Genomic DNA, 22,383 nt, shown 5'->3' on the forward strand with positions numbered 1-22,383 from the left:
ATCACTTTTTTCAGGTGACTGGCGGGAATGAACATTCGTGTTCATAATAACAAAATAGTCGTTGCACTTGCACGTGTTCATAGGGCACCCCTTCGCAGAATAGGTACTCAGCAGTGTGAGAGGGGCTCTTTTTCATCTAGCTTTGGCCAAGAGATACGACCTGGGGGGGCCACAAAATACTCCTCCACATCTCGACTGGAGTTTTGTAGCAGTTCTTCGGCACAGTTGCCTTCTACCACATTGTCGGATCTTAAGCACAGACATCCATCTTCCAGGACTGAGTGCATGGGCCCCACCCGGTCCGTGGCCACGGCGCAGAGCCTGTAGGCGAACGCGATGGCTTTCTCCGGCCGTGCCACGGCCTCTCCGCTGCCGAAGTCCGCAAGCGCTAGCGGCTCCAGGATCTGGCCCACTTCCCTGGGGGGGGATAAGGCGGAGGGTGTGGGTCATGTGTGGTGCCCGCTCTACCTCCTGCCGCCCTTCAGCACCCGCCTAGATGCTCCGGCCTCTACCCGGGGACCCGCCTTGGAGGTGAAGCCCCGGCGCCCTCCCACCGAGGCCCAAAGGCCCAGCCATACCTAACTCAATTCTTGAGGATGACAGAAGGGATTGATGACACTGGAAGCAAAGTTAAAATTATATACCAAATAACATTGTTCCAAGACTCCACAGACCATGCCTCTCAGGCGGTCCCCGCAGTTTTCCTTCTTCTTTAGTCCCTGGATGACATCAAGTTACTGGGGTATGTTTCCTCCCACTGATGACAGTTCCAGCTGACTCTCTGCTGTGGGTTGAATACTTTCCCCTCCTCCGCAATTCATGTCTACCCAGAACCTTTGAATATGACATTATTTGGAGTAGGGTTTTGCAGATGTGATCAATTTAAGATGAGGTCCTATTGGGTTAGGGTAGGTCCTCCTAAATCCAATGACTGGTATCTATAAAAAGGGGGAATTTTTATTAAAAATATTTAGTTTTTAATAAAAACAGACACAGAGGAGATACAGGGGAGAAGGCTATGTGAAAACTGAGGCAGAGATTAAAGTCATGCTGTCGCAAGCCAAGGGGAACACCAAGGATTGCTGGCAACCACCAAAAGCTATGAAGAAGCAAAGAAGAATCCTTCCCTACAGTCTTTGGAGGGAACATGGCCCTGCTAACAACGTGATTTTGGACTTCTAGCCTTCAGAACTGTGAGAGAATAAATTTCCGTTGTTCCAGCTTGTCGTAATTTATGATGGCAGCCTTAGGAAACAGATACACTGTGCCTGCTTCCTGAAATCCAGGACTCTGACATCTGTCCTGGCTCCAGTCAGGAGAAGTGGGAAAAGAAGAAAAAATATCAGTTCACATCAAAGAATCTCCCTAAGATTACTTCCCATCCCCACTATCACTGAGAAAGCTTTTAGTGTATTTCATAGGGAAGTTCAGCTAGTTTTTCTCAATCCCTCCTTGTCAGACTAGGCTGGGAGTGGGAGGGGTGGCTTACCTTTGTAGGCCCCCTGCTCAGAGAGCCTTCCCTTGGCATCAAATCTGAAGTAGCCCCCCCTGCCACCGCACTCTCTAGCACATTACTGGGCTATATATTCTTCATAGCAATACCTGAAATTATCTTGTTCACTCAATTTTTTAATTGACTGAAATCATACCCCCCCCCACCAGAAATTTAAGGTCTATGAGAACAGACCTTGTCTCTTTTTTTTTTTTTTTTTAAAGGAATTCCTTTATTTTTATTATTTATTTATTCATTCATTTATTTTTGGCTGTGTTGGGTCTTCGTTTCTGTGCAAGGCCTTTCTCTAGTTGCGGCAAGTGGGGGCCACTCTTCATCGCGGTGCGTGGGCCTCTCACTGTCGCGGCCTCTCTTGTTGCGGAGCACAGGCTCCAGACGCGCAGGCTCAGTAGTTGTGGCTCACGGGCCCAGTTGCTCCGCGGCATGTGGGATCCTCCCAGACCAGGACTCGAACCCGTGTCCCCTGCATTGGCAGGCAGATTCTCAACCACTGTGCCACCAGGGAAGCCCCCAGACCTTGTCTCTTTGTTTCAAGGCCAAATCTGAAGTTCTCAGAACAATGCCTGAAACATAGCAAGTGTTCAAAAAAATTTATTGACTGACTGAATGAATAACATTGCCAAATGCATAATAATGTCAATTCCCAACTTAGAGTAGAGATCTTCACTCAAGAGAGAAACTCTACATGTCTCCTAGAAGGGGGATAGTAATAAAGGGTGGGGGTCATTTATGTTAATAGGCTATAAAAGGAAGACTAGGAAAGATGGTTTATTACACACACATGAATAGAGCGGATTCTAAAGAATCTTCTTCCTCCTAGAAGTGAAGAGTAGGCCTACAGACATCCAAATGTATCTTGGCTATAAGGCAAAAGGATGCTGCGTTCTGTAGCAGGCATGTGAAAGTCATCAAATGATGTGTTAAATATATGCAAATAATTAAAGTGAATTATTAACATTCAGACCTTACATGATGTTGAATTTACTGTTGTCCAGGATTTTTTCTTCTTTTTCTCACAGGTCAGAATTTTTAAAGCAGTTCTGAATAGAGGGAAGTTTTTATCCTACTGGAGTCTTACAGCATGGAATATCTTATCAGCTCTTAGAGCTATGTATGCTGGAGTGCTTCAAACAGACAGAAATAAGATGGCTAGCACTTTTAGTTGACAAGGCTGGATGCATTAGACAGATGACCTTTCATAAGAAGTCCATTCCTTGAGTTAGAAAACACAGCCAATCTCCACCCAACCTGAATAAGATATGTTGGTCAGAGGCACATGAGCACAAGCATGCCTTTATATTTCACTTTAATAAATTCCTGCTTATTGCACCAAAAGGCAACCTGATACGGTTTTGGACAAGTCTTTGAAAAAGTATATCTTCCTAATGAAAAATGATTATTGTATCGCTGAAAACTGGGAAACCACATACACCAAATATGTGTATTTTTCCACAGCATTTTATAATGTTGAGAAATCATCCTAACTAATCACCCAGGCATATTATCAAAAATTGAGCAAGGGAAAATCGAAATATGAAGTTAAGTGAAAGAAAGCAATACGATTAACAAAGGAGGAAAAGTCACAGTCAAAGACCAATTTCAGGCAATTCACTGGCAGTGTCTGTGGTGGTAGATTTCAATGGATAAGTTGAACAGACAGATTTGTGTGTCTGAGGCTTTAGGGAGGTATCGGTTTGGGAGACTTGGCATTCAGGTATCTGTTACAACTATAAGAGTGTGTGAGGTCTGCCAGGGAGGACACGTAGAGCAAAAAGAGAAGAGAGCTAGTGGGAAAATGAGAGAATATCAAGACCTATGGAGTGGGCAGTGGAAGAGGAGCTTAGGAAGGTGGCCAAGAAAAAAGTATTAGAAGGGCTTAAGAAGCCTCAGGAAAATATGGTGTCACCAAAGCCAAGGGTTGAGAATTTTAAGGAAGAAGTAGTCTCCAGCAATACATTCAGCAGAAAGATCCACTAAAATAAGGACAAAATGTAATCAATGGATTTCTCAATAGAACGTCACTGATTACTCTTGAAAATCATGTTTTAGCGGAATGGTTGGGACAGAGCCAACCATTGGGACAGAGGAAGCGAAGCCTTCCGGTAAATGTAGATAACTTTCAAAAGTCTGATGGGTAGAGGAGAAAAGAGATGGTAGAAGAGGTAAGGGCAGGTGGAGGGGCAAAGGAATCTTTTAGGATTTTTAATAGAAAAAGATCATTTTCCCTTCCATTCTGAGCAAAGAAACTCAAACAACACTATCTAAGGCAGTGCCTCTTTTAACTGTTCCAGTTGCATTGTTTTCTTTCTGTTAAAAATCTTTTTGGTAAACTAAACAAACAAAAATAACAAACACAAAATAGTCTTTCTTTCACTGGATCCCATTTGACATGTAAGGAAAGCAAATATTCTGATTGTGTTCTATTACTGAAAGATGTATATAAATAGGTGTACTAATTCAGCAAGTCTTTGTACAACTATTGAGTATCCTCAGGTTTTTAACTTAGGACTTGTTTTCCTGATTATAAAAGTTATAGACACTCATTGGAAACACACACACACACACACACACACACACACACCAGAAAAGAAGTAAGAAGGAAAACATTGCTTTTTAAAAACTGCCTGTAAATGTGAAATTCTGCTAGAAATTCCAGTTGTCTGTTCAGGCGGAAATTTCAGTTGTCTGTTCAGGAAAGGTAGATTTACTTACGATCTGACATGTGCATGTTTATGACTGTTGGAGTCTTTCTGTTTGTTCTTGAGTCTTAGTTTTTAATGTAAATAAGATAATACTCAGAATGGGTATAAGTTTGGTGGAAATATAAACTGTTATTACCTTTCTGTATCAGGACCTTTAAAAATTACTATCCTCTAACCCAGTAATTCTAAGAATTTAGCTAGTGAAATGATTAGAAGTTGTCACAAATATTTAAGTATAAGACTCATAATTGAATCTTGGAAAAACAATCTAAAATCCAATAATGTAAAATCATTAATAAGTATGGTAAATCCATGTGATACAACCAGTAAACTCAGATTTTCTTCAAGAATATTTAATGACCTGGGAGAATGTTTGTGATACAATAAAAATTCAGGTTGTAGTTTTTCAGTATGTCCGGAATGTTGTAAAAAGAAAACACACACACATTAGTATATAAACATTTAAAAATTGTCTTGAAATAAAATATATTAAAAAATTCAGTAAGATGCTAATAGTTCTGTATCCAGGTGGTTCTGTTATGGCTGATTTGTATTTTCCTATTGTACACTTTTCTGCATTCCTAAATTTTCTACAACGACATGCACTGTTTTTAATAATCAGGAAAAAATTAATAATAAAAATGAGGTATCTGGGGTTGAATCTGTGAATTCTAATAACTGTGTACCAAAACCCATTAAGTTCAATGTCACTCAAACCAAGTGTACTTGACGCTTTCTAAAAACCTTGGAGTTCTGAAATGATACAATGCCATTCTGTGAATGATGCTTTCCTTGGGAGCAAATCAGCAATACTCCCAGTGTTTGGCAAGCAGACTTTACAGGGAACAACTTTAGGAAATTTAGATAGTCCTGTTAAAAATGGTAGTGTAGGGACTTCCCTGGTGGTGCAGTGGTTAAGAATCCGCCTGCCAATGCAGGGTACATGGATTTGATCCCCGGTCTGGGAAGATCCCACATGCCGCGGAGTAACTAAGCCCGCGTGCCACAATTACTGAGCCTGCACTCTAGAGCCCACGTGCCTAGAGCCCGTGCTCCGCAACAAGGGAAGCCACCGCAATGAGAAGCCCACGCACTGCAACGAAGAGTAGCCCCTGCTCGCCGCAACTAGAGAAAGCCCGCACGCAGCAGCGAAGACCCAACGTAGCCAAAAATAATAAATAACTTAATTAATTAATTTAATTTAATTCCAAAAAATAAAGGTAGTGTATTGGTGTTTAAATTAGTCACACAATGGTTGATTAAAATGGAATTATTATGGAATATGTTTGCAGTTACCCCAGAGCCAGCGATAAATCAGGTACAGTGGTAACTTGTTCTTGCTAATGCTGACATTTTTTTCCTTCTATGGGCAGAATGCTCATGAGTCTGGCTATGCATGAAAAATGGCATGAATTTCCTTAGAATCAGAACCACTCCCTATGTGTCATTTTTTCCCCAGGGCTTTATTTAGAAATCTAGAAAGAGAACGTATCTGTATGTCTATGTGTTTCTTGTTTTTGAGCCACACTGTCCAGGAGAAAACAAAGGACAATTTTACTGGAGCCCCTTTATGTACAAGGCACGGTCCTGGGTGCTAAGCCAAGGTGCCATTCCTCACCCACAAAGCCTGGGATCCAATCTCACCTGGTGCAGGTGTGTCAGTCCTTAACCTTAAAGAAAGTCTGGGCAGCGCACAACTTGCTTTGATTCAACATACCTTTTCATGGCGGGAAACCAGTTCCTGACCTTTCTGGAAGCACAGCCTTCTATGAGCTGGTTAGAAATTACATCCATCCCAAGCTTGAGGCTACTTCTTAGCATTTTCTCACAGACCGTCCTACCCTTGAAGACATCCAGGGACTTTCACCACCTCACCAATTCTACATCACCCTCGCCAGTAGCTGCCATGCCTGCCACACTGCCCTGTTGTACCAGTTTCCTCTGGCTGCTGTAACAAATTACCACCAACTTGACAGCTTAAAAACAGCGCAGATTTATTCTCTCATAGTTCTGGAGGCCAGAGGTCCAAAATTGGTTTCAGTGAGCTAAGCCAAGGTGTCAGCAGGGCTGTTCATTTCTGGAGGCTCTTGGGGAGAATCTGTTTCCTTGCCTTTTCCAGCTCCTAGAGCTGTATTCCTTTTTTTTTTTTGGCTGCATTTGGGTCTTTTTTTTTAATTGATTGCTTTTTAAAAATTTATTTAATTTTTATTTATTTTTATTTTTGGCTGCATTGGGTCTTCGTTGCTGTGCGCGGGCTTTCTCTAGTTGCAGCGAGTGGGATCTTCTCTTCATTGCTGTGCTCGGGCTTCTCACTGCGGTGGCTTCTCTTGTTGCGGAGCACGGGCTCTAGGGTGCATGGGCTTCAGTAGTTGTAGCACGTGGACTAAGTAGTTGTGGCACACGGGCTTAGTTGCTCCGTGGCATGTGGGATCTTCCCAGACCAGGGCTCGAACCCGTGTCCCCTGCATTGGCAGGCAGGTTCTTAACCACTGTGCCACCAGGGAAGCCCCTGCATTGCGTCTTAGTTGCAGCACATGGGATCTTTGTTGAAGCATGTGAGATCTTTCCTTGTGGCGTGGTCTCTTTGTTGCGGCACTTGGGCTTCTCTCTAGTTGTGGTGCACGGGGTTTTCTCTTCTCTAATTGTGGTGCGTGGGCTCCAGGGCGCGTGGGCCCTGTAGTTTGCGGCACGCGGGCTCCCTCGTTGAAGCGCACGAGCTCAGTAGTTGTGGCACACAGGCTTAGTTGCCCCGCGGCATGTGGGATCTTAGTTTCTCGACCAGGGATCAAACGTGCGTCCCCTGCATTCGGAAGGTGGATTCTTTACCACTGGACCATCAGGGAAGTCCCTTTTTGCATTTCTTGGCTCATGGACCTTTCCTTCATCTTCAAAGCCAGCAGCATAGCATCTTTATTTTTTAAAAAAAGAGTTTTTTTTGATGTAGATCATTTTTAAAGTCTTTATTGAATTTATTACAATATTGCTTCTGTTTTATGTTTTGGTTTTTTGGCCACAAGGCATGTGGGATCTTAGCTCCCCAAGCAGGGATCGAACATGCACCCACTGCATTGGAAGGCAAAGTCTTAACCATTGGTTCGCCAGGGAAGTCCCAGCATAGCATCTTTAAATCTCAATCTTCCTCTACTTCCATCTTCACATTGCCTTCAGGCCCACTTGGATAATCCAGGACAATCTCCCCATCTCAAGATCCCCAATCTAATCACATCTGCAAAATTCCTTTAGCCATATAATGTAGCAGCCATAGGTTCCAGAGATTAGGACATGGACATCCTAATGGTCATGGGGAGGAGGCAGTGGGGACAGAAGGGCACCATTCAGCCCACCACACCAGTTGAGGCTGGCCAGCTACTACTACCTTAGGCACCCTGAATTAAACATGCCGGTGCTTCTCAGGGGTGCTTTGTCATATGTAACACCTATGTGAGGTGGCATTTTTATCCTATGTTAAGAGGGCATGAGAGCTGAATGTCAAACTGTTCAGCAGGCTCTAGAGTCAGACTATCTGGATTTCAATCCTGGTCTCTGTCCGTTAACTGCTTACAAGCTATGTGACCCTGGGAGAGTTCCTTGACTTCTTTAAATCTCAGTTTCCTTGTCTGTAAAATGACATCTGTCTTCTGGGTTATTGTGAAATTTAAAGGAGACAGTCCTTGTAAAATAATTAGTACAGGGTCCGGCATGTAGAAAAATATTCAATAATTATTCTTTCTTACTAGTATTATTAGTCTATCTTCCTTACTTTACAGATAAAAATAAGATTATTAATAATATTAATAATATTAAGTGATTTATTTTTGCCTCACACCCTCGGTCTCAGAATCTATAGACAGGGTGAAAACAAATGTGACACTGGAGTTATTTGTACCCAATTGAGAAATCCCCTTCACTTACCTGCCCAAATGCCGCCACTGTCGCCTGGCTAACGCCGTGCCCGACACCAGTGCACGAGGTCCTCTGAACTGCTGGCCACCATTTCACCTTCGGTTCTCCTTGCCTGCGAGGTGGCTCCTATTTTATCCTCCTGCTGTCCCCACACAGGCCCTCGAACCTGTCGCGGAAATACTTGCTGTAGTCACTACTTTTATTAATGTTCCACTATAAAATCTCATTGCTACTGCCTGCTGAATTTGTGTTTCAAAATTGACATGTCCAAGACCAAAATTTTTTATTGAAGTATAGTTGATTTACAATATTGTGTTAGTTTCAGGTGTATGGCAAAGTGATTCAGTTATATATGTTTTTTTCAGATTATTTTCCATTGTAAGATGTTGAATGTAGCTCCTTGTGCTATACAGTAAATCCTTGTTGCTTATCTATTTTATGTATAGTAATTGTATCTGTTAATCCCATACCCCTAATTTATCCCTCCCCCCACCTTTGTTTGTTATCTATGTCTGTGAGTCTGTTTCTGTTTTGTGTATAGATTCATTTGTATTATTTTTTAGATTCCACATATAAGTGATATCATGTGATATTTGTCTTTCTCTGTCTGACTTACTTCACTTAGTATGACAATCTCTAGGTCCATCCATGTTGTTGCACATAGCATTATTTCATTCTTTTTTATGACTGAGTAATATTCCATTACATATATATATCTCACATCTTCTTAACCAGTCAAGACCAAACTTTTCAACACCTCCCCTCCCCCAATGGCTCTTTCCTGAATGATGCTCACCTCAGTGAATGGTGACACCATTCTCCCAAGTTGCTCAGAACAAATACTTCCATGCTTCCTTTTTCTCTCACACCTTGTGACCAACCTGACAACAAGGCTATTATAATGTCTCCCTTCAAATACAGTGTCTTCTTACTACCCAGGCTAAGGCACCATCATCTCTTATCTGGATGATTGTCACCCAACAACTCTCTGTGCTCTCATTCTCACCCTCGCAATCCTTCTGCACATAAGTCAGATAATGTCACGTCACTGTTCAACCCTCTCCAGGGGCTTACGGCTAATCTTAAACAAAATCCAAAGTCTTCATCACACCTACAAGACTCTGTATGGTCCAGCCCCTGCCTACTTCTCTGATCTCATTTCCTACATTTTTCCTTATACCTCTTGAGTCACACTTGCCTTCCTGCTCTCTTGGGAGCTCCCCAAGCATGTGCCTGACTCAGGACATTTGCATATGCTATTTCCTTTGCCTAGAATACTCTTCTCCTTAGATAGCCACACTATTTGTGTCCTCACTCCATTCAGATCTTTGTCAAATACCATCTCCTCATAAAGGCCTTTCCTTACTATCCTATGTAAAAAAGCATTCCATCACTTCATTTTTTTAGAGTGCTTATTATTACATGCCACTGTATTATATACTGTGTTGTTTATTGGTTTATTACTTGTCACTCCACTAGAATAGAAGCTTCATGTTCACTTGGTTTGTTTGTTTTTTCCCTCCTCCCTCTTAGAATCATGCTTGAAATCCTTTTTTTTTTTTTTAACTTGCTATGAAAATATGGCTCAAAGAATCCCACATTCCAGATATGGTCCTGTTATCTCTTTGCTTCATGGGTCAGTTTATTTTTTTTTTGGACACCGAGTCCTTTTAGAGGTGATGATGTCATCCCTCAGTCTTTTCTGCAAACAGTTTATGTTCTTTGCTATTTCTTAGGACTATTTACAATTTCCTGTTGGATAGGATTTTGTCCTGTTGGAATTCTATTTACAATGATTTTCCCGTTAGTTTAAAATCTCACATAGACACACACAGAGTCTTTCTTTCCCAGCATTCACCCATTTTTCAGCTATTTATTAGCTTTGGTTTCAGAGGCATTGTAGAGTGTATGACCTTCCAGCTCTGTCTCACTGATTGAGATGCTTATGCTACAAAGAAAAAAAGCCCTGAAAGGTCAAGTAACCACAGGAGAGCAGAACTGCAGTGTATATGGTACGGAAGTCAGGCCTCAGAACAAAGGTGGGTGCTGTGCTGGGATGCGGTGGGCAGGGCTCCCGCTGTCTCTGGGATGGCTCTCCCGAGGTTGCAGTTTGCTGCAGCTGCAGTGTTTTGGGAGAGTGGAAGTCAGGAGTAGGTAGGATGGGGGCAGTAACTGGGAGGTGGGCCATCAGCAATCCCTATCCTGTCCTGGCGCAAGTGGTACTAGGGTATCCTAATTTCTTCCTTTTCTTTTCTTCTTCTTTTTTTTTTTTAAGCCTACAACCTAGATATCTGTTTGTTTATTAATTCAATATGTGGCTCTTGAGCAATATCTTTCAGTCAGGCACATCGATGAATGTCTTGTTTCCCAAAACCATATAAGAGTATTCTAGGACCCCATGTATTTAATTACATCTTCCTCCGTTCATCCTATAGTTGAAAAAACTTTGTCTACAAAATTGTATTTATTAAGTAACAATGTTTCTGTTTTCCATTATTACAAATCACTTTCATATAGAATTCTCAAATGATACTTCTAATTGGCATGATATACCCAGAGAGATTAACTTAGTTGATATAATTTAAATCAAACGCTAAGCAATTTGATATTTTAGTCTCAGCAGTCTTTAAGTTGGAGATTTTGTGATTTTATTTGTTTCTTGAAATATGGAAAATAGCTCAGAGATTTCCAATTTGCTTCTCCTTAGCAATTTCTCCCTTTTCTTTCTCTCTTTCCTCTCTCTGCTCCTCACCTTTCCTCTCCTTGAAACTCGTACTGTCTTACTAGCTCTCTGCTGTAAAGTAGAAGAAAATACTGGCATGAAAATACATTCTTTAAAGAGCAAAGTATATAACTGCAACAGAAAATCTGGGGCTGCTCAGGAAAAAAGGGGCAGTGTGGCCAGGGTGCCTCGTTTGTTTGTTTTGTTTTGTTTTGTTTTATTTGTTTATTGAAGTATAGTTGATTTACAGTGCTGTGCCAGTCTCTACAGTACAGCAATATGACTCAGTTATGTTGGGTTGGCCAAAAAGTTCGTTTGGGTTTTTCTGTAACATCTTACATCTTCCGGAAAAACCCGAACGAACTTTTTGGCTAACCCAAAACATAGATATATATACATTCTGGGCTGCCTTGTTGAGCTTTACTCTGCAAGGCTGGCCATGACTAGTCTCCTTCCTTCTTCTCGATGCCAGTCTGACCATTGCAAGGACGTCAGAGGTGGAGGGGGTGAGAAATACTGCCGGGATGTAAGTCTGCCAAGTCTCAGAGTCTGTCTCTGCTTTCCCAAGCCTCTTCTGTAGAGAGGCCCTGGCTCTTTCTTTTACTCATATTTTGTGCCTACTATGTGCCAAGTATTGGTGCTGTGCATACAGTGATAATAAAAGTAAAACAGCCCCTTGCACCAGGAAGAAACACAAGTCATTGAAGGAATTGCAAGTGTGATGAGCGTTACCCCAAAGCATATTGAGGATACCATGGAAGCACACAGTGAGGGGCTGATCTGCTTCCCTTTACCTGTAGGTTCAGCCCTGCCTACAATATGAGCCCTTGCCCATCAGTTGGTGAAACTTCAGGATTAGAAAATGACCTAGAAAACCAGGCGCCTTGGACATCCATGTGGACCCACCAGATATCAGCCTTCCCCAGTCATCTGCCAGGTCAGCCCAGTAAGTTTGGGTGGATCTCCATTCCACTGTCCTGCAGTCTAGTACTTTGCTGGTGTTTGGATCCTTTCACCCTTCTTAGCTCTTTCCAGATCCCTCTCCTATAAGACGAAATCCTTTCTCTCATATCTTCAGCCACTGACTAGGTTCTGCTAGGACTGGAGTGTTCTCCATCCACCTGACTTTGATTCTAGCCTGTCACTGGGACTCACGCTGTCATTCCCTCCCCTCCAGACTGGACCAACTTGCCCAAACCCAACCCAAGCTGGCCCTGAACCACAGATGGTTTCTCGAGCTGGTTTGGTTGTCCCCTCTGTCCTTATTCTTCTGACTCCTTGTTTCTCTCTCAATCCTCTTTCATTTTGCTGTGACCCAACAGGCTCTGTGGCTAAGTCTGAGCTGTGACATTATTACCCAGAGTGCCCTGGGTTGCTTGATAGTTGAACACCTATTGATTTGTCCTTTCTCCCTTGTATGCGGTGTAAGTATTGACTATTCATTCAACAAAAATTTTCTGAGAGTCCACCATCCACCAAGAACTATTCTGAGCACTGAGGAAACGCCAGTGAATTAAACAAGATTCCTGTCCTTCTAACCATGTCCATCCCGTATGTGCTCTCTGCGAACATCGATCTTTAAAATCAAACACACTCTGACATGAGATCAGTGGGTCTTCCACTTAATGACAAGACACACTGTACTTCCAAACCCCCCCAATTTTCCCAGATGATGGAGCCAAGTATTGCCTTAATTCCATGCCTCTCCCTTCCTCCATCGAAAATGAATTCCCGGGACTTCCCTGGTGGTCCAGTGGCTAAGACTTTGCACTTCCACTTCAGGGGGCATGGGTTTGATCCCAGGCTGGGGAGCTAAGATGCTGCATGCCATGCAGCGTGGCCAAAAAAAAAAAAAAAGAAAGAAGGAAAAAGAAAATGAATTCCCATTTGGACCATTTCCAAAACACCCTGCTGTAAGCATGACATCAGCTCACAAATCGTTACACCAAGTTTATAAACTACCACTGATAAACGAGGTTAAGACTTGGAAATCAAATAATTGCCCTTTGAGACTTGCAGACTAGACAACACAAATTGCTCATTGCTGACAAAGAGATTCCAAGCTAATATTTCTCATTTTGGAGGCTTTAACCATGCTATTTAAGGGAACACAAATTGACTTTTGCTCTGATTAAAATCTATTATAATAACATGGATCATGTTTGATAAATATTCCCTTATTTCTCCTTCTAATAGGAATAGTAACTTGATGATACACACACACACACACACACGTTCTATATAGGGTGTGTATAGCTGTGAATGTATGTGTAATTGTCTAGGCAGTTTCTTTAGCTGTTTTCTTCTATGCTTTTCTCTCTTCCCAGCTTCAGAGTTTTCCTATTGACTATAATAATTACTGAGCAAACAAAAATATTACTTATCTATCAAGAGCAATTACTACTAAGAAAAAATTTTAAAATCATGCCGTAGGACTGAACACTTTCCTTGAGCCTTGAGACAAGTGTTGCCCCACATGCTGGCCAGGTAGCAAACCAGATGAGGTCAGGATGGTCTTCCTGATTCTTCCAGCAAGCAGAGGATGTGCCAGTGATGTGAGGCAGAGCAGGGCAGGCATCAGATGGGTGGAGTGGGTAAGTGGCCACGTGGTGTGATGTGAGAGATTCCCACAAAAGGTACTGGATTGAGAAAGTCCTTCTCTACTACAGGCAGAGCTGTGATTATTGGAATTAATGTGGGGAGAGCCTCACCGTTCTTACTCTTCTTGTATCTGCCAACATATTCTTCAAACAGGAGATAAATCCAAGGAGGAGGCCTCTATCCTCAGGTCCCTGGCCACTGGTTTGGAGCTAAGCATTGTCATAACCTGTTCTGGATCCCAGGCAACTGTCCCTGGCCTCCATAGATAGAATCCCTCTTCATTCTTCCATCCTTGCTTTCACAAACATTTAGCAGTGCCTTCTAAGAGCAAGGCCCCACATGAGACTCTGAAAACACAAAACCAAATAACATAGATGTCCCTTCGCTCAAGGATCTGATGAGAATTTTAAAAAAAGAAAGAAACATGTAAAAAGAGTTGCAAATAAGGAGCTCTTTGTGGTGATGGAATAGTTCTGTGTCTTGATTGCAGTGGTGGGTCCACAAACACACACAGCTGGGCAGTGAGAGGGGCAGGGCCACATTGAGGCTGCAGCATATGCGGTTGGTGACCCACCAACATCCCCTGACACTCACAGTTCTGGTGCACACGTGCTGATAACTTTCTACCACAAACACCTACAACTCTGCCCGAGGGTGTTCTCTGGCTAGGAGCTTGTGTGACCTGTTCACGAGGCCGCCTGGAATGAGAGGGACTTAATGCCTCTGAGAGCAGTCCTCAACCAGTGGCAGAGAGGAAGGAGTGGCTCTACACAGTCTCTTGGAGGTCCCGGTGGAACTGAGCTTCAGTTGCCCATGGTGGTAATCTGCTCATTAACATGCCCTGTGTTGGTCCCTCTCCCCCAGCCCCACTTCTCTCTCTCTCTATTTCTATCCCTCTCTCCCTCTTTCTCTTCTCTTCTCGCTCCCCACTTCATTCCTCTACTTGGGATTATCTCCAAATAAACCATTTGCATCCAAATCTTTGATTCAGGCTCTGCCTTTGTGGGAACTGAACTCATGACAAGGGCCCAGCTGAAATTAGTGAATCAATGAGTAGTGATACCTGCCTTCCAGGGTGTGATACTCTAGGGTTGCTTGGTAGCCAGGGCATGAAAAAAACAACAAGAACAGATAATCCAAACCACAAAGGGCAGGAGATTTTGCAGCAGGTATGGGGAGAATAATGAGGTAAAGGAGTTTAAAATACGGGCAAGAGAATGTTTGAAATGGTCAATCATTAAGTCTACAATGACTAGAGGGGTGGATAGAAGATCTGAAGCAAAAGAAAAACAAATGTACCATGAGAATCGAGCAGGCTAGTTGAGAGGAAAAGAGGATGTGGTCAGAGAGACGGACGCCTGATTTAGTAATTTTAGAGATGGGGCAATTTGTGCAGACCATGGCCAAGAAAGTAGGTGACAACAGAGTAACATCAACTGTATTGTATTGTAAATGAGGAATTCAAGAATTCCTGAGATTGGAAAGGGTATGGGTTGTCCATACAGATATTTAAGTCACCTTGGATGATAGTCAATTGGAAGACTGAACTAAGTGCCAAAGTCTATGATTAATAAGGGGAGATTTATTAGAAACTGCTGATGAGGAAGGATAGTGGTTGATATGACTGAATGGCATGATCCTCAAAGAATCAATAATTGAAGTCATCTTTCTGTGTCAATATAGATTTACATCATTCTTTATATTTTTTATAAATTTATTTTTGGCTGTGTTGGGTCTTTGTTGCTGCGTGTGGGCTTTCTCTAGTTGCGGCAAACGGGGGCTACTCTTCGTTGCAGTGCGTGGGCTTCTCATTGCGGTTGTTTCTCTTGTTGCAGAGCACGGGCTCTAGGCGTGTGGGCTTCAGTAGTTGTGGCTCACGGGCTTTAGAGCGCAGGCTCAGTAGCTGTGGCGCACGGGCTTAGTTGCTGCACGGCATGTGGGATCTTCCCGGGCCAGGGCTTGAACCAGTGTCCCCTGCATTGGCAGGCAGATTCTTAACCACTGCATCACCAGGGAAGTCCCAGATTTACATCATTCTTTTTAAGAGCTGTAGAGTAGTCCAGGGATGCATGTACCACAACTACTTAAATAGCCCCTACGGAGGAACATTAAGGTTGTTTCTCATTTTTCAAAATGGTAAAGTCTGAATACATCTTTTCAAATGTGTGTAATAATCTCTTTGGATTAAAGTCCCACACGAAGAATTGTTGCACCAAAGAGTATATACATCTTATGCTTTGATACTTCTTGTCAGATTGCCCTCTGGGAAAGTTGTACTATTTCACATGCCCACAAAAAAAAGCGCGAAGTACACATTTCTTCCAACCTCGTCAATTTGTGAGTTTCAGCAATTAAAAATTTGTCAATCTGACAGTGAAAATTCTCTTGTTATTGTTTCAACTTGCCTTTTGAATATTAGTGAGGTTGAACATTTTTTCATATATTTATTGGCCATTTGCATTTTAATTACCTCTTTGTGACTTTTGCCCATTTTTTTCTATTGAAGTTTTAATTTTTTGTGCTTTGTATGAGCTCTTTTAATATTATGAATAGAAAGCCTTTGCCTCGCATTACCCTTATTACTTTCCTGTTTGTCACTTATGTTTCAAACTTATATGTGATTTAAAAATTTTTGCCACACAGAAGTTTGCAATTGTTTGTACTCAACATTATTTACTTATTGTTTTTCCTATTTTAAAATTACTTTTATGTTTAAAATGTTTACATTAAATCTTTGGCCTGTCTGTATTTATTTAGATGCAGTGAAGTAATGAGCTAATATTTTTTCCCCTAATTACAAGTCAGTTTACCCAACATTTTAAAATGATCCGTTCTTGGGACTTCCCTGGCAGTCCAGTGGTTAAGACTCTGCGCTTCCAGTGCAGGGGACGCAGGTTCCATCCCTGGTCAGGGAACTAGGATCCCACATGCCTCGCAGCGTGGCCAAAAAATAAAATGATCCATTATTTTCTTCAATGGTTTGAATATCACTTTTTGTCACATACTCACATAACTAGGGCCCAGTTCTTTCCCATCTCCCTGCCTCCTGTGGCTCTGTGCTAGCGTCAGAGTATGAGACCCAGCCCAGCCCGTAATTCATACACAGCCTTGGTGACGGGCGTCTCAGATGGAGTCCAGGAAGTGGGGGAAGAGGGTGGAATGGAGGCGGCGTTACAGCAACTCTTGGGGAACAAGACTCTGACTCATGCAGTGACTGGAAAATTGATGGGCGGCTCCTTTGAAAGACAAAAATAAATGGGGCTCTAACAGCACAGTGGCAGACTGCCTGGGCACTTATTCTCTGGGCTGCAGTGCTGGGATGATGGCTCCTCTATTCTGGCCATTGCTTCAGGCACTGGCCCGATGCCCATTTGCAGCAGAACTGCACCGTGATTGCCCAGGTTCATGGTGCTCAGGACCTCCAGGGTGAATGCCGATCTCCAGCTGGTATCAGAAGGCACACCCAGATTCTGGTGTCCCCCGCACCCAGACCCTGACCTTGATCATTGTCCCTCCCTCTCTTTCTGCTTCAGGGTGCCAGTGCCTTTCTTTTGCACACCCACCTTAAATGGACTGACTGTTCCCTCTTTGGGGACAATGGGAGTGTGACTTCTCTTTGAAGAGGGGCTGCCCTACAACTTTGAATACAACATTATATTGGGTTGGCCAAAAAGTTCGTTCGGGTTCTTTAAGCTGGTACAGGAAAAGCCGAACGAACTTTTGGGCCAACCCAATTAAAAATGGCATTCCTAAACACTCATATTACCTCCTCTAAGTACAGCTTCCTTAAATCCTTACACAAGCACCCCCTTCAAAGGGGAGTTATTTTTAATGTTTCAAAGGTAAAAATAAAGGAGCCAAAAAATGTTTTTTAACATTTACTTTATTGAAGTATAGTTGATTTACAATGTGGTGTTCATTTCTGCTGTATAGCAAAGTGATTCAGTTATTCATGAATAACTTTCTTTTTCATATTCTTTTCCATTATGGTTTATCATAGGATATTGAATATAGGTCCCTGTTCTGTACAGTAGGACCTTGTTTTCTATCCATTCTGTATATAATAGTTTGCATCTGCTAACCCCAAACTCCCAGTCCCTCCCTCCCCTCCCCCCTCCCCCTTGGCAACCACAGGTCTGTTCTCTATGTCTGTGAGTCTGTTTCTGTTTTGTAGATAAGTGCATTTGTGTCACATTTTAGATTCCACATATAAGTGATATCATATGGTATTTGAAGGAGATAAAGAAGTTTCATCTCTGTCAAGGCATTCTGCTATGTAAATTCTTGATGAATTAATTCTTGATGTAAAGAACAACGCTCTCTGTAAGTGGGAGAGACAAGCGTGCACAGACCCTCATCATTGCTGCTCCTTGAATCGCTCCAGGAGCCTCGGAAGCTAGTTCTGCTTCTGCTGTGGCTCAGCCCACGGCGTTTGCTGCCCGCCGCTCCACTCCCAGCCATGTCCCTATGGCTCCGCTGCCGGAAGTGGGCCGTCCATCCCTAGAGCCCTTTGAATTCAGCCATTGTTGCCATTCCTGCTACTGTCTCCCATCACCAAGCCCAAGCCGCCACTGAGCCTTCACTTTTACTGATGCTGGAAGTCTCGCTTTTGGAGAAGGGATAGCCTGCCTACCGCACCTCCTTCTGGGTGGGCCAGGGCTGCCAGAGATGCTTGTGCAGGTGGGACCCTGCCCCAGGGTGCCTGGCAGAGGGGTACGTGGAAGCTGAAATTCAACACTCAACACAGGAGTCCTGGCACGGTGCTAGGGAAGTGGGTGGGCGCTGGGTCTGCCTCGACGAAGGTGTGCCTTTCTGATTTAGACAAAGACACTGCATGGGCTGGCCGCAGTCCTGGGCAGTGATTGGAGAAACCTTAAGGCAGTCCATAGTTAGAGTCTTTCATATTAGGAAAACAGACCAGACCCCTCCCAGTATGCCCCATTTCAGGTGCTACACGTGTTAGGTGCTTCTTGTCAGTTTCTCTCAAAGCCCTTTGATGGGAAGCCTACTGTCACTGACTATAGTTAAACATTTCACCTCTCCCTGCCTTTAGCAGAGGCTACTATGATGAAAGTCTCTTCTCTGAGGTCGAGTATCCAGGGTAAGTATCTTCACTAGCCCTTTTTTGTCTTTCCAGAATCTTAGGGATTTGGTTGTAAATAGGACAGCCCATGCCCTCAAAAAAAAGCAAAGAACATTGATGGAGTTGTTAACCCAATAACCTTCCAGCCCCCTTCTCCTAGGATCTGTCTCTCCTCCATCCTCTCTCCCTCTTTACCCTCATGGCTAGGTCAAGAGTATCATTTTCTTATGTGACACATCTCCTGTTAGGTTTGATCCAACCTGGGCCCAAAGGATTTCCCTGGGATTTTTCTAATTAAAATTGAGACACTGTCCCTCTTTAGGAATAGATCTGTAAGATTTGAAAGAGAGGGAAAAAAGGAGATGTGTAAGGTTAGGTTTCCTCCTGGTAGAGTAGATTGATCTATCGAGATGGAGGGTAGCATGTGGAGAGAAGCAGAGATTCCAAATGGAGAAGGAGAGAGTTCTGGTAGCTTTCCAGTCCCTGGTTCCCATTGTTCCAGAAGCTCTGCTGCATCCCAATTTTCCCCATCATTTGGTTATTTACCTCCTTGGATTCTGTGAACCAGCAACCCCTGCTGCCCATCCCCTTCTCCTAGGCAAATTCAAGCTGTGTTTCTATCGTCTTGCAACCAATACCTTTATGTACACAAAGGCAGATAAAGTACCTAGAGATGCTTTGTTTTTCAAATTAGTTTCCACTGGGTCTGAACTATAAATATTACTTCACACAGATGAAAACCAGAGGCCTATTGGATCACCAGTCACTTGGATTGCTAAATGGGATTCATTATCTGCTGAAGTTTAACAGTAAAGAGTTAAGGAAATGAAGTCCAGAAGGGTGTTTCAGTTTACAATAATATTAATTTCCTGAGAAAATTGCTTGACCCCAGACAAGCCATTTACTTTTTCAAGAGAATTGTTTTGTCTTGTGTTTTTTTTAAACAACAGAGCACTATTGTATAGTAAGCATTCTTGAGATGACTTCCTTTTTGTACACATATATGAACAAATGAAACAGAGATATAAGCAGAAAAAACAGGATTGAAAACGTGTATGCGTGAAGCATAGTATGAAGAATCTCTGCTGAGGGTTTGCCCCTGGTTTCATAAGATCAATGTATTGTAAACCTATTTTTCATGTTTGTCTTAGTGACATTCATTCAATTGCCATTTATCAATACCTGATTTGGGAAAACTCCATGGAGGCTGCAGGGTTGGACAAAATGTTCCTTACCCCAGGGTGTTGATAACCCGAGTCTGGAAGTACACTCATGAAAAGAAATTAATGCAAGGGCAATTGAAATAGATGTTGTAACAGAGAGAATGAAGTATTCTGGAGGCTTTGGGGGAGGAGAGACTAACTCCAGCTGGGGTGGACACAAATGGCAGGTTCCTATTATCCAAGTTCAGGGAAAATTATCTACGAATCTAAAATGTCAGGTCATTATTTTTCAGTGATAATTAGACACTTTCTAGACATTTTGGCTGTTGATGAATTTCCTACAGGGCCCTTAGCTGACACCTGACACTTCCCGAACTGAGATTCTATATTATGATGAATATTCCTCCTCACAATTCTGATGCTTGCAGGTTTTATAAGGTGAGAGGGAAAGCAGTGAGCGATTTAATGGATTAAGTCCAAAGGGCACATCTCTTTTCTTACTAAAAATGGCCAAGGATTAGCAAGACTTTTTAGTAAAGGGCCAGATAATAAATATTTTTGGCTTTGCAGGCTTTATGTTTCTGTCACAACTACCTAACACTGTTGTTTTAGAGTGAAAGCAGCCACAGACAGTACATAAATGATGAACATGACTGTGTCTCAATAAAACTTTATTTACAAAAACAGGTAGAGGGCTGAATTTAGCTCACAGGCTGTAGTTTGCTGACATTTGAACTAAAAGAAAGAGGAAAGGTTATGAGCATTTAATAAAAAGAATCTACTAACACTGTGTTGTGCATTGTGGAGAAATATGAAAATGCAAAATGTACAGTCTCAAGTTCAGTGCGGTGGAGGGAATCTGTAAGCAGATAAACAGAACACGATGTGAAATGAGGTGTCCTAAGTGAGGACCAAATATTTCTGGCTTAGAAAGACTGGAAGGTATAGGATCAGCTCACCTGGAAAGAGGGAAAGGGATTGTAGGCAGGAGGAGCCATGTGAGAAAATGAACAGGTACAGAGAGCCCTGGGAGGGAACAGGGGACACTGAGAAGTAAAGTCTGATACGTAGTTGTGGGCCTCACCTTGTTTTCTGTCTTTGCCTTTCTCAGAGCTGCACAGCTGGGTGCCTACTCTAGGATTAGTCTCCCTCAGGACATAGCTTAGCAACTGTGGCCTCACCAAGGTGGCTTGGAATAAAGTCATGCTCCTGGGACCCAGCGTCTGGTGGTATCAGCCCTGGTCTCCTGCAGTCGTGCCCTCTGAGATTCCTTCACCACAGCATTTTCCATGCCTTGTGATTTCTTTTTCTTTAATAGACTTTCAGTTTCGTCTAGTTCCTCCTCCTGAGTCTCCCTGACTGGTACCCAAGTGCCTCTTTAGGACTAGGACCTTGGTACACAGACAAGTACCTCCCAGCCTTTCCTTCCAGGAGCTGGATCTCGCTCCCCAAACTCTGCTCACAGCTGTTAAGTCTGCTGTATCAGGGCAGATATCCAGATAATTGACCAGTGTCCCATCTGACTTCCCAGTTATACTAGCCCAACCTCTGCTCATTGAGGTCCTCATATCCAAGCTGGGTTTGCCCACTGAATATTGAACTTCGGACCACCTAACTGCTCTTTTCTTTAGCCAAGTCTTTCCCTGGCCTCTGTCCAGGCCAAAGAAGCCAGTCTTCATCCGTTGTGGCTTATTCTGTTTTCTTGTGGGCCTTCTGTTGCAGGGACTTCCCTTACCCTGTGCCTGAGCCCACCTGAGCTAGTGCACTGTCACAAGCCTCAGCTTGAAATGGGCCGTGCTGAGACAAGGGCAGCGTCCGAGCCATCCTTCGATTCCCTTGTTGCCAGTCCTCAGTCAAGATTCCCATTTGCCCAGTTAAACAGCCTCCATTGATGGGATGCAAGCAGGTTTTAACTACAGTTATTGGTAGAGGCCCTCTGGAGCTGTTTTCAGAAGGATTGTGGGGATGCATTTGGCCTTGATGAGAAGAAGTAACATGATTAATCAGCAATAAATCCAGTTTACCTACCTGAGATCCGCTCCCCATCGAAGAACTACCTGGCGAGAAACTATAGGGTTGTCAGCCTCTGCTTTAAGACCTTTGTCACCAGATCTCGTGGAAGGATGGTGACAGGTATGGATACCTGAGAGATGTTCCTAGACGAAGAGGAAAATACCCATCTCTGTTCACTTGGATCCTATCCACTGTCGTGCTCTTGCCAACTCCAAATACCCATCATCTACCTGCTCTGCTAGATATTTGACAGATGGCGGATATTTGGAGTACTGTGTTTTGGAGCGTTTAGAGACCACATTCAGACTTTTCAGAAAAGGCCACCATGATGGATTAGCAATGTCTGCCATGGGCTGGGAGGAAGGATGGGGAGAATAATGGCACGCATGCCACATATTTCCATCCCTGATCCAGACCAAGAGGGTGGTACCCTGAGTTGTGTATGTTGGGAGAGGGGCGAGATGCTGCAGCAGGGCCTCCAGGAGCACTGGTAGCACCGCTGTGTGGTCTCAGGACCTCTGTGTGAATCACGAGCACCTCAACCAGGACCATCAGAGCATTTACCTCCTGAGAGCCTGCAGAAGGTCCCTGGGATTATCGGTTGAGATCATCTTGAAATATAGTCTAGGAAGATCAATTCTAATAACAAGATTAATCTTCCCCTCTTAGCACTTTTATTCCAG

At 43.2% G+C, this 22,383-nt stretch overlaps 1 protein-coding gene across 1 annotated transcript; it reads right to left on the bottom strand.

The window, feature by feature from the left end:
* Positions 1-107: 107 nt before the first annotated feature.
* LOC132372783 (glutamyl-tRNA(Gln) amidotransferase subunit C, mitochondrial-like) lies at positions 108-21,511 on the bottom strand. Its single transcript, XM_059934918.1, has 4 exons — positions 21,423-21,511; positions 6,091-6,163; positions 476-578; positions 108-412 (listed from the first exon to the last, which is right to left on the bottom strand). Exons 1-4 carry the CDS (start codon positions 21,509-21,511, stop codon positions 108-110), a joined length of 570 nt encoding a protein of 189 aa, XP_059790901.1.
* Positions 21,512-22,383: the final 872 nt, after the last annotated feature.

This window comes from Balaenoptera ricei, chromosome 10, assembly GCF_028023285.1.
Source record: "Balaenoptera ricei isolate mBalRic1 chromosome 10, mBalRic1.hap2, whole genome shotgun sequence".
NCBI lineage: Eukaryota > Metazoa > Chordata > Mammalia > Artiodactyla > Balaenopteridae > Balaenoptera > Balaenoptera ricei.